Source organism: Egretta garzetta, unplaced genomic scaffold (assembly GCF_000687185.1).
Source record: "Egretta garzetta isolate BGI_Z169 unplaced genomic scaffold, ASM68718v1 scaffold70, whole genome shotgun sequence".
Taxonomy (NCBI): Eukaryota; Metazoa; Chordata; class Aves; order Pelecaniformes; family Ardeidae; genus Egretta; species Egretta garzetta.
In genome coordinates this window covers 270420-283639 of record NW_009258539.1, presented here as the reverse complement: position 1 = coordinate 283639, position 13220 = coordinate 270420, and the positions used below count along the sequence as shown (strand labels likewise).

General features: G+C 41.4%; 1 protein-coding gene across 1 annotated transcript in view; it reads right to left on the bottom strand.

Moving 5' to 3' along the window:
• The window catches only part of LOC104132753 (amine oxidase [flavin-containing] B), a 43467-nt gene extending 36086 nt beyond the window's left edge, over positions 1 to 7381 (bottom strand). The window contains exons 1-2 of the mRNA XM_009646089.2: positions 7340 to 7381; positions 1499 to 1717 (exon numbers count right to left, since the gene is read on the bottom strand). Of these exons, the coding sequence (XP_009644384.1) occupies positions 1499 to 1717; positions 7340 to 7381 (261 nt within the window). The remainder of the gene's footprint in view (positions 1 to 1498; positions 1718 to 7339) is intronic.
• Between the last annotated feature and the right edge of the window lie 5839 nt (positions 7382 to 13220).

The following is a 13220-nucleotide window of genomic DNA, read 5'->3' as shown; positions in this document are numbered from 1 at the left end:
GGCATTCACAAGGATCTCACTCAAATGTAGTAATCATGCTAATTATTTCATCCTCAGTTCCAACTTCTTCTGTGTTTGAGATCTCTCTGTACCTGCTAAACATCCTAAATCGCACCATTTGATTAAACAGCTTCGTTATAACATCACTTCCCAGCATTAACAGCTTGCTTATACTATGAGAACAACTAATTTGGATTTTTTTAAAAGAAAATCTTGAATTTCTGCACTAGGGCAGAATCCAAACTCGCATCTGGATTGACAAGTGTGACAAGAGACACATTTTTCATCTGACCCCCATGCATTATGGGCTACAATGAAGTCCTAAAGTCAAACACATTTGACTATTTAAAAAAAACATTTTAAAGTAAATATTTAAAAAAACAATTGAAATTTTGTAACACCAGTCTGATTCTGCCTGGAATCAGCAAGTTTACTGACATACCCTCTTACATTAGTGTTTCCACAAAAATTTCACTAGGAAGGACATGATTGGAAGTTGCATCTCTGATACTTCTCTAAATGATATTTGTGCCTTCTTCCATTTAATTTTTTTCATTGGATACCTCTGCCATACACTGGATGGTTAGACAACCAACACGCAACAGTAAGCCCATCAGCAAGATTTTATTTCTCCCTTGGGCTACACCCAGTTCCCTTGTAGTGTACAAGGGTGACAGGGCAGGTAACTCGGAGGGGGATGGATTATAAAGCTGTAAATAAACTTTATTGCTGAAGGTATTCACACACTTCTTGATGGATCTTCTCTGTATTATTCACTACTTTATCCTGTTCCCCCATGTTCTCCCTTCTAAGAACACAAAAAATTTCTCTCATATATGCAATTATAAAAATCACCTACAAATTCTAAATTTAAATTCATGTAGGGGACAAAGAGACTCTAAGCGGCTGGCATTCATTTAACAGCTTCTAAGACGGTTGTCAAAAAACTGTTTACTTCATAACCTTAAAAATTTCTCTCTCCAACTAAAACTGTAAGTTGAGCAGAAAAAAAAAAGGCTGCCATCATACTAGTAGTGTACTTACTTGCAGGTCTTACTGCAGAACTTGCATGTCTCTCACCTGGATTTCATCAGATTCATGAAATGTACTGATATTTCTCTCCCCTATTCTTTATCTATTTGCCTTAACACCAAATATATGTTTACAAAGTACCACCCAGGGGAGTTTTTACCTTTGTAGCAGATGCCAGACACCTGAGGCTGCATACAAACACTGCCTGTACATGTAGGTTAGAAACATCCAACGCTTTTAAAAGAGGCAAGGAGCTGATTTTTGCCTTTGTTGCACTTCCGTAACTTGGATACACATGTATGAACAAGCTCCACACTGGCTTGGTTAATTGCTGACAGCGTCCCCCTTGATAACATGTGTTTGAGCAGAGGTTAACACCTGGTTTTCCGAAAGTATTTGCAGGTGCGGCAGCTGCACGCCAAGTCATCCTCCAGGCAGCCAGCTGAGAGCTCAAGCGTGTCTGTACCTTGTAAATAAAGCCAAAACTGACGAGTTTCTTGAGGACATTGTCCTTGCTCTCGACCTGTTCGGCCACCTCTAAATCACTGTCTGCAGAGACGTCAGGTAACAGATGCTCCTTTACCCAGAGCCAGCGGGCAGAGTAGCCCGCAGCACCGGAGTCTGAGCGCTCCTGATGAGGTCCAGGGCAGCAAACAAACAAGAGCGCAGGGCTCGACTGGAGGATCTGTCACAAAATGCACCTTGGAAACAGTGTAATGACTCAGCCTGCTGACCAAGCACAGTCCTCTGCCCTGGGGTGAACTGAGAAATTGTGGGATGTAAAAATGTTTCACAAGACTAGTAGCAAGAGAAGGAAACATACCATAATTTATTACATATAAACAAATACAAGTTGAGCTCAGGGTCACCAAAGTAAATGAACTCAAGTATTTCTTAACATAAGCATTCAAAAATATCAGTCAGGCCACCTTTGCCCATGGACATTTAACATCTTCAAGCTGGTATTTTAGAAGTCTCAAGGTTTGTATTCGTCATCTTGATTTTGAGTTTGAATCTTATTTTGACCAGAGGGACCAGGAATTTAATTTCTTTTCTTAATGAAGCGATGAGTAAAAAAAAAAAAAAAATCACAAAACCTGAAGTAGCTGAAATGTTAAGAAAATGCAGCAAATCCATCAAAACCCACACAAAGTTATAGAAGCCAGCATTGCTGCAGGATCACCCTGGGAACACAACTTCCCTCACTATTAGTTGCCTGCATACAGTAAGCCTTACCTACCGCATCTGACTCTCCATTTCTCAGAAATACATACAAAATGCACACGGTAAATAAATGAGTTTGACCAAAACTGCTGCATTGTACCCAGTGAAACAAAATCTACCTGTCTTAACAGCACAGAACTTTTTGAGAACCCTTTTGTTAGTGGTCACCACGACTGCAGCATTTGACCTAGGGTAATAGGAAGAAATAAAGAGGAATATGCCCCAAACAGTTGTAAGTAAATTTTGGGGGACACAAAAAAACCACTCCTTTGACCTATAATAGCCTCTGGGTAAGTTCCTAGCATCTAAAAATTACATCAGTTAAAGGAAAAATCCTGCTTGCTGTTGCTTAGACCTAATTGCTCTAAAGTTCAATTAAAAAGCCTCCTTGTTTATACTCAGGGTTCTCTGACCTCCTGTTAAGAGATGTCCCCAAAACATCCTGTAAATTCAGTGCCACTAACGCAACTCAGTTTGCCACCGCTGCCATACCGAAGGGATGGAGGGCAGAACCAGAGAAAAAGCATGTACTTCTCTGCAGCTAAGCAGCCATTTTGCACCAGGGGGTTTTCTCCTTCAAATCTTCCACAGTTTCTTTATTGCATTACTGTGTTAGAAACTGCAATTTAATAGCATTGGTTTTGTTTGTGTTGACTGCTCTAATGAACATAATCCAATTACTGCTCTGCCACTGAGACATTGAACCTGGCGCTGGTCACCTTTACCTCTGTTGCTCATCATTAGCCAGCCAAAATGTTTTAACTGAAATAATGGCTTGAGACAATAATGTCTGTAAGGCATTATAGATAAGGATTGCAAGCAAAATAAAAAACAAAACAGCAACGACAGAAGAAGTAAAACCAACACCAGCCCAGGGGCTGGGTGAGTCAAGGTGATACGGGCATTTTTTGTAACTTTTTTTGCATTATGGAAAGGTCAAGGGATTTTGCTCTTGTGAAGAATACTGTCCCTTGATAAATTCAAGGGACATGCTCAGGATTGTAATGGGAGCATTACAACAGAGACAGCTAAGAGCACACTGCCTGAAACTCAATTCACATCAGGCTGGCACAGTGCTATCAAAACTGGTAAGTATGAACACTAGCTGGTTTTCCCACTTCATTGCCTTGTTAGTCCTCTGCAAGACAAGGTACACAGCATCCAGATTGCTCCAAGAGGTGTCTAGGTTGACAGTACTTCTGGAAACCAAAGGGCTACAAGGACAATGAGATACTGCAACCCAACAATACCTTTTATTAACTCAGCCCCTCACCTACATCCATATGGTTTCAGGGTGAAGGCAACCTTTTAACTTCTCTAATTTGGGCCCCCTTTACAAAGGTACTTCAGATATACGAGTCAAGTCTCACGGGAGAATGATACAAAAATTGTAGTTCAGAACCTAAAAACATGGTAGAGCTGGGTCTCTGTAACTTGCCAGTCTTGGTTATTCTCAATGCCTTACCTCCACATGCTGAACAGTACATGGAAAGACACCAAACCAACGCTTTTTTGATGCAAGTATTTTGACCACGGGGAGAGATACTCTCTCTTCCTAAGCTGTATCACTGTGCAGCAATGAAGGCCATTAAAATGAGTATCACCCACCTACAACATTAGAGAACTTAAAAAACAATAAAATAATAAAATCACAGTTTCAGAAACCCCAAGGAGCAAAAGAAGACATTATCAATCTGCCTATCTGCTTCAAATGTATGTTTACTTAAAATATTTGTACAAAGGACATAACATTTCTGCCTAGGATATGGCACTCTATGAGCAAATATAATTTATTTCTGTTTGCATTTCATTGTCTAGCTGAGGCAATGAGTTTTTCTGCCTGAGTGCCGTTTCTGTAACCTTGTCACTGAGGTCAGTATGAGCATCCCCATGAGTTAATGCCACTTTACGTGAGCATGAACTCTAGTCCCAACTTTCTGTGATGTCTTCTCCCTGGCAGTGCTCCTAGATGATTCATCCATGGTGCAGGGAGCAGTATTTATTAAGTAGAACTCCTAAAACCAACATTAAAAACACTCAGTCTACATGTGTCCCAGGCATTGCACCCGGTTAAGTGATACAGAGCCTGGATGGTTATGAGCGAGATGAGCAAAGTGGCGGTGCCTTAAGCTCAGGCCCTGCCAAGCGTGGCATGGAGACAGCTTGTTGCATTTGGGTGGAAACCCAATGCCTTCAGTACAGTGGTGCCCAGGCTCAAGCCCTGAAGCCTCATCTGTTCTGCACTTGCACAGGGCTACCCTTTAGCATCCACTGTATTTTTACATAGGAAGTTTCCAATGAAACTTCAGATTGACGAAACTGGGCACTCCAGCACTTCAAAGGATGAGTATTTCTGGTAACTCAGTATTCTCTTCAGTTTATGGACTTGTCATGTCTTACACATGGAGCGGTACGCCCATTCAATGCCCACCTCACACTTCGAAAGGAAGAGTCAGAAGTCTGCAGTTTTTCACCTGACCGGAGCCTAGAAACAAACACATTTGGCATGTCCTTTGTTATAGCGCCATGGTATACTGATGAGTTAGAGTTCATTGCAATATTTTTATTATTATCTATACTGAAGTATTATCTCACACTTTCAATCCCACAGCCTCCTTTGGCTTAGGTCATCCCTTTCTGCTAGTTTACCAACCTAGGCTGCCTCAAACCAGAACAGGGGGAAGAAACAAAGGAGATAATGATAACTGAAAGACAAGGTAGCACTACAACAAACGTACCGTAGCACTGGAACAAATAAAGCTTAGTGCAGTGAACTGGCTGAGGCACTATACGGGTAGTTTACTAAAAGCATCCTTTTAGGCATTACTGTTATGAAGAGATATACAAGCAAATAAAATGCCAGCCAGATTTACTCTGAAGAAGGGTTTTGCCTTCCATACACATGGAGAAAAAAAAAAAAAAAAAAGACAAAGCTACATCTGGAAAATTTTGTAAAATTATGCAGCAGTTGTCTCAGAAGAGAAGTGCTTACCTGTTCTGCTGAATCTTGCGTGTTCTCAAGAAAAGAATTATTTTGGTTTTAGTCCCCTGAGAAAAGTAAATGCTCAGAATACATGATCAAATAGATGTGAACTTAAAAAATAAACAGACTATCATACTCATATCTTGACGTTAAAGACTAACACGTAACTACCCAGGTTCCTCAGTATCTGGTGACTGATGGGATTCAATCTAGAGAAGGTCACTACTCATAGCAGCTAGCAAAGCCCCCAGTGGAGCCACCATGTCCTCATTCCATGGCTATCCATTTTGTTTCATGTTTTCCTTGATCTTCAGCTAACTGTTTTCACCCAGTTGCACCTAATAATTATGGATTTATATCGAGCATATCTCAGTGTCACTTTCAAATATCCACCGAGCCATGCCGCGGTGACTCTCTGGAAATTCCTATCATCATCATAGCACACATATTCAAGTAAGTAACTGTACACACACACATGCATATGCAGGCTAGATACTACTAGCTTATAAAGCTTACACGGATTTGTGAACATTTTCCCTATTTGAACAACTGAAAAATGAAGACGAACCCCACCACTTCCCAGCATCCTGTATAAATCACCTTCATGCCAGCCAGCATTTTGCCAATATCCCCAAAAGGCCACTTCATTTCTTGACAGCCAGCTCAGGATGAACCATTCCCTAACTGAGATACCAAAGGCTGAGAATATAGATGTCACCCAGAGAAGCCCAAAAGGGAACCATTAAATAAGAAGATTTTCAAGTGACTGTCTTCCCTCCATCTCTAAGTGCAGGCAGGAGAAAGTTTATGAGCCAAACAGTTCATAAAAACATGTGTTATGAAAGGAAAAAAAATGCTACCATTATATCTGTACCATTCTGATACAATGTGTAGGGGAAAAAAAGGTGAAGGAAGAATAGAGGAAAAGAGAAGTTTTTTGCTCACTATTCAGTGTAACTCGCTGGTTCAGCCTCTGGCCAAGCTAGCCTCATAAAACATTAACTCATATTGGAACAAAAGAGGTGCCTGGCTCCAATATTTAAGGCATTCAAACACAGATCTATCACTCAAGCAGACAGGATGCAAGTTCATATGCAAGCTATCCAGGTAATCATGATGCATGGTATGGACTGGCTGTCTGGTCAGCTGTTGCCACGTGCAGCCAACCAAACAGACTGCATTCAATGTTTCATATATGAATTACACCATCAAGACAAAGACCAGCTGGCTGGGAGACAGAAGGCTAGAAAGGCATCTTTCCTCCCTATCCCCCTCACTCCCAGCTAATTTATGCGGTGGAGCTGAAAAACACAAAGGAGCTGAATAGTACAAAGTAGTATTTGTAAGATGAACAGGTTTCAAGTTAATTAAAACTTCTTAGAACTCTTTAACCACCTGAAACATTAAGTGCCAAACAGTGGTCACCACCATAACCTAATCCTTGTAACCGCAAGATGCCAGAAGCTCCAGTGAACCACAGCCAGACTCTTAGGGTTAAGCCAGTGTTAAAAAAATAGCGCATCTATGATGTATTTTGCCATATACACCAGCTACCAGAAGTAGCTCATGAGGTCTCAGACTTTCTAGACTGTACTACCCTTTCTTCCAGGGATGGTCTGCACTTTGTATCTCCCCCATCCTGTCCCCTGCCCTCCCTTCTTATACACACACACAAACCCCCTGCAAAAATCCTGATGCCCCTCATTTCCTTAAGCAGCTCCCTGCTCTCCATCCCTAGCTGCTAATGCTCCTGATGCCAACAGGAGCCCTCCCCTCCTAACACCAAGTCCACGCAGATGAGTCTCATGGGGCTGTGGGTGGGGTGGGGACAACAGCCCCACATATTTGCTAGGTATGTGGGAACATCTTTCTGGCAGTAGGGGCAGCACAAAGAAGGACAGGGGAGAGAAGAAGAGCTGAGGGAGACGAAAAAGATGGGCTGAATTCCCATGGGCAGCTTTGTCCCTGAAAATGTTTCACTCTCTGCTTGGAAGCCTGCTCTTCCCATAAATAATATTAGCACTGCTTCTTGACTATGTCAATGCAACTCCCCTGTGGCTTGACAGGCACTTTCCAGCATCTGCTTTTTTGCTAACTTACCCAGAACTTGGGGATCTCCACAACTGACATATTGATGCCCATTCCTCTTTCTGTCCCCTTACAGCACTCCAGCCCCAAGCACTGGTCATAACAACAGTCTGTAGAGCAAATACAGTTTTTAAGGGACTTCACACTAACATTACTTTTAAGAAAGCTGTTTCAACAGAAAACAGACAGGACGGAAAAGGTTGAGCAAAATACAAATGCATGGATGTGTTATTTAAAAGAATACTGGACATTCGTGGTTTAAATGCCAACATACTGCAGTACACTCTCATTGACCACTAAAGACAACAAAAATATATCTTTAACCAAAGATCATACAACGTTACAAAATTATAAACCTTAGGCACAAATCAGTCCATAAGGAAATAAAGGCAGACAATTAGATGAACGATCACATTTTGACAAACCATCTCGCAAGGCAGGAAAAACCTTAATATCTGACATATGTTTACAAGGACCAAATAGGTTATCAGCCCAGAAGGAAAATCATGTTAAGTTCAAAAATGGCTACAAAAAATTAAATGATTGAAACTGTAATGAGGTGAATGCAATTTCCTCAAGAAATTGAAGCCCAGCTGAATGATGACTGATTTCAGAAACATAACTGAGAGCTTTCTAAGCAAATCAAGACACAATCTCTGTTAAGGAAAACCAAAGGAAGGTCTTCAATCCACCATGGCATTGCTCAGCAAACTTTCATAACCACAGTAAACTTTACCACTGTATCAGTGCACTCTGTGAAGTAGCTGCCACAGAACTGAGAAAAAACACAAAGGCAAGCTACTCCCATTCAGGGAAGGGGCAGTGAGACGATACGGCTTTTTATCTTTAAGTAACAGATCTACTTAACTGCAGCTGTCAGTTGTGCTATAGAGAAGGAAACTGTGCCAGGGGGAAGCGTGCCAAAATCACCCAGATTGTTTACATACAGAATAGTAACTTCTGAAGAAGAAAAGCCTTCTCAATTGACTAAATTATGCATAAGACCTAATTCATTGTCATTAGCTGCTGTGTAAGATATGTAAATATAGAGCAAATTCTCTGCTGGTTTATGATACTACAAGCAGCACTGGAAGTTTACCTCTGGGACTATCAGGGCTGTGTAAGCCTGCACTGCTCAGGCTGCCTACTTAGGCAGCGCAACCATGCCTACTCAGCTTTTGCCATAGTTCTCCACCTTTTGGTAAGACCCCCTCCACTCACTCACCAGCCATCCTTCAGTCCTTGCACTCTCCCAAGATCATGTTAGACAGCCTGAACACACCCAGGATGGAGCAGGAACACTGGGCTGCTCCTCACAGCCTCTGGGACCATGGGCAACAGCATTTGACACAGATGTCACTGTGGTGATGAACATCTTGCTATTTGCTGGCAACTGACACTATGGTCACTCAGTATGGCGGGGGCGGGGGGGGGAAGCACACTGAATCGTAGAATCGTTTAGGTTGGAAAAGACCTTTAAGATCATCAAGTCCAACCATTAACCTAACCCTGCCATCCCACCACTAAACCATGTCACTAAGCACCTCATCTACCCTTCTTTTAAATACCTCCAGGGAATCATGTGTCTTTAAAATTAATCCTGTCCTTGATGGTGCCAAAGAGTAAAATAAGCGAATAAAAATTCACAAGTACACAGAACATGATCTTTTGGCAACCTCTCAATGCTATAAGAAAATCAAGGAAAGAAGAAAAGTAGGCAAGGAGACAACATACAGGATGGAGACAGAAGACGCGAGCATACATCTGGAGTCAAGACGACAAAGTAAATTATTTTTAACTGTGTCTTCAAGGAAGAAGAGCACAAAATTGAAATGCTTACTCTTTCCATGTTACTACCTTTGATCTGCAAAATGAAAAGTATCCCAGGACAGCAAGTTTACAGCATCTATGTTGGCAAATAGTGCAGAACAGCAGAAGATCTGCAGAGTAAACCAGTTGTATCCTGAATACCCAGTATCTGTACTACATGCATGAAAGGGACTTTATTTCAGACTAGCTCTTGTATAGTCTTACAGGCTGAACATCCCATTAGAGCTTGGAGCTCAGAAGTTGAGCTCCTAGAGCATGTTTTCCCATTTGGTCTCGTGCGAAAAGGGATCCAATGCATATGCTCTGAGCCTGCTCCGTGGTGCACACTGTAGAGCAGTAAGTAGGGTCAATCAGATTTGCTCAAGGTACACGCTTGTTCTGAAGCAATGCATGAATGCAGGTGAATACCTACCACCAACTGTAGGGTGATTAGGTTCTAGTCGAGTGCTAGACTGGACCGACAAACCTAATGAACTAAAACCACCACTGCAGGTGGTTGCCCAAGTAAACAATGGACTGAACTTTCTTACAAAGAATTTAAAGCTTCTCCTGTGTCTAATCTTGTTTGTCAAAAACCACGCAATTCAGCAGTACAGATAAGAGAATCCTGTGGACTTTGCAGTTTGTAACCCTAACATCAACGGCTATGTATAAGCTTAGGTTCTCCACCAGTTACTTCTATAATAGCTACCCAGGAATCCCTTGCACAAAGTTCTGCCATCCTAACCTACCTTTTTTGCCCCTTCCAGGGTGGTTATCACAGCTTGCTGAACAGGCAGAATGAACTTTCCCTAATACCACCCTTTCATAATGGTTAACTAAGCTAATGGAAAAGCCTGCCTTAGCGACACATCGCTCTGAGCCTTGGGAGATGAGATGGCTCCTGCAGGTAGAATGGAAAGCTTCTTATCAAATCAGCTTTCAGACCAATTAGGATGTATCAGTCGGTGACTTACAACACCATCCACGCTGCCTAGGCTACCAAACTATCTCACAGCATAATGCAGCTGCTTTCTGTCCTGCTTACTGTGCACTGCCAAGGTTTTTGTGAAAAATCTAGAAGTAGAATGGCAGGCTCCATCTAACCGCCTCATATGCCTTTGCTGTAGCTACAAGAGTAGTTGAACACAAAAGGAAGAAGAACCCCCTGATGGCAGACACAGAGATGGATGATTGAAAATGTGAACAAAGACCTTTATAATGTCAACTGACAGGGAAACATCCGAGAGTCCCTTTGCCTAAGCACATCCCAAAAAGAGTGGTATCCCTCGGGGAGGGTCACAGTCCTCCCACGGATGGGTCCAATCCATTTCATCATGAACCATTATTCCATCCCTGCCCACATTTTGGTTTAGTTTGGGGTTTTTTTTCCCTCTCCAAAAGGGCACCTAGTATAGGACTGCTAGACTGGTAATGTTCTCCAAAAAACAGCATCTCATTTGGCAAACTACCTTTTCGAAGGAAGATTATTATGACACTGTAAATTACTACTAGGGAGCAAAAAGAAAACACAGATAAGTAAATAGTGGAGGTTATGCATCTCTTGTATACTTTTCTTACAACGTGTCCCAGATTCGTTTGGAAAAACAATTTTGCCCTCTGCTTCAGTCTATTTTAAAACAGATTGAACATCTTCAGATAATAGCCCCCAAAACACCTGAGCTGGTTTGGGGTTTTTTTTGAGTCATTTCAAACTGGCTCACAGATGCAGCGAGAGTTACTGCAGTTATACAGCATATTAGATCTTCATGCAACTACAAAGCAAGACTTAAGAAAAAAAAAGTACAGAGCACAGTAGTATCTCAATAACACAAGAATAGGTATGCACAGTAGGTTTTGGTTCTAAACTTACAGGAACACAAGTTGCTTGTGAACAGGAAAACACTAAGTGCACTTCAAATAACATTCACTGTAATTAAAAAAAGGCTTCACCTTTCAGTGAAAGAAAAACAAAATCAATTAACCTCACTTTAATTGTAAAATCTGTGCACCAGTAATTTAAGAGAAGCATTTTCTTAAATAGGACTGGCATAACATCAGGGTAAAATCTGATAACTTCTTTTAAAACAAATAATGAAAGAGGTCCCCATAGCAAAAGTGGGGATGGGAAGGCAGTTTCGAAAACATTTGGAGCAGGTTTTTAAATGAAACCTCTGAACAGATTCCAAGTTTTGATTTTAAGAATATTCCAGTCATCAGTGCCTCAATTAATTAAGAACATAAGCAAGTTTGATGACACAAACTCATAGTTTTCTCATAGTTGTTTCCACCCTTGTGCTGAAGGAGTCCTTCTAGGAAAAAGACAGCTCTGAGCAAACAGAAGAACCTGTCACGACACAAGTTCTGGCTCTACGAGGTCCTTTTAGGTTTCCAGTGTAAATATTCTTTAGTACCAGGCATACTACATACAGTCTGTAGTGAAGCGTTTTCATACATGCATTTTTAAGTTGGGAAATATTCTTCTAAAATATGCATTTTTAATCCTCACCATTCCCTAAAATTTCAAGGACTTCAGCAGAAGTTTTACTTATAAAACAGAATCTACTCCGCAGTAAAGCCTCCTGTTCCTCAAATGTCATCATTGTCGTAATAAGTGTAATGAGATTATCCAAAATCTTCAGAGGAGCCACAGACCATTTCTTTTAGACTTGAGAGAAATTAATGAAGACTAATTTTTAATAGATCTTCATTACATAGCACTTAGCTTAGCCAATTCTTTAGTGTTATTCTTTGCTTTTCAAAAAACCTGCAGTAACGGTCACTGAAGATGATTCAGCAAAGGAAGTGGTATCTTCAGATAAAACATCAGTCCTTTCAGAGGAAAACGGCAACTGTCAGGGTTGTGAAGGCCTCTGCACTGATATTCCATTATCAGCTTTTTTACTCTTTAAATTTTAAACCCTAATAATTAAATCTGGATAACAGATGGGCAGAACTGCTGACAAAGAGTTAGAGCACTGCAGACGGACAGCTTTTGTTAACCTGAATAAGTAAGTAAATAGAATAAATAAAAAAATGAAAAAGAGAGCGCCGAATGGCACCTCTGCAACACGTTTGTTTGCATCCTCACATCAGCACAGCAATCCTTTCTTTCTTCTGTGATTACCTGTTTTGCCTCTGGCTGTAGCAGCTAACTCAAGCCCACTACTCTGAAGGCTATGAGAGCTTTCTGCTGTTTTACAGCCTTGTACCGACTGATGCCTTCCTCATCTCAAAGCAGTAACAGTGAAGTCTCAGTCGGCTGCGCTTCAGGCGGATCAAGAACAGTGACCTTCTGAAGGATCACACATCAAATCTGGAGCAATAACAAACCTGGTCTCCAAGGAGCGACCCATTTTAAAAATTCATACGCTTCATTCTCCACTGGACAGGAGAAGAGATCTCTTCAGCAGTTTGGCACGTCAGCAGGAGTTTTCAATTGGAGCAAGGAGATATAAAACCATAGTTCCATCACCTGGCTGCAAGGTCAATGATTTAGATAAATGCGTGGGCAGAAGACAGAGGTGAATCAGGAGTGGTACGTAGTGGTTAAAGTGACTGAAGAGAGGTGCTTAGCCGTTAGTAATTTTTGTACATGTATACTTTTCCAGCCTCTGTGTGAGGACAGGAGAAAAGTTGCTACAGCACGAAACCAGAGCGCTGTGGCGAAGATTTGGTGTAAAAGGAAGCAAATAGAAAACTGGTTCCTTATGCCCCACCCTGCCACTTGCTGCTGTCTGCAGGTAGCAAAGAGCAAAGCACACGATTTAATATGGCATAGCACTGCTGCTCTGTTCCGAATGCTCTTTCAGAAAAACATATGTGGGCTGTGCAGGCCTGCCATAAAAGTATTTCCATGGCAACCATGAAAAACAAGTGTATATTAAAAGCTGTTACACTAACTCTTTCACCCCAACTCATTGAACAGAGGGAACCTGTAGCACTACTCCTGCACAAAAACACACCACTGGAAATGGTTTCGTTTAGAAGGCATGAATAGATAGTTACCACCCCGTTAATTTTCTGCCATCAACTTTCACTGTGAAACACGATAAAGTCAAAAATTAGCCACAATGCTGCGTTC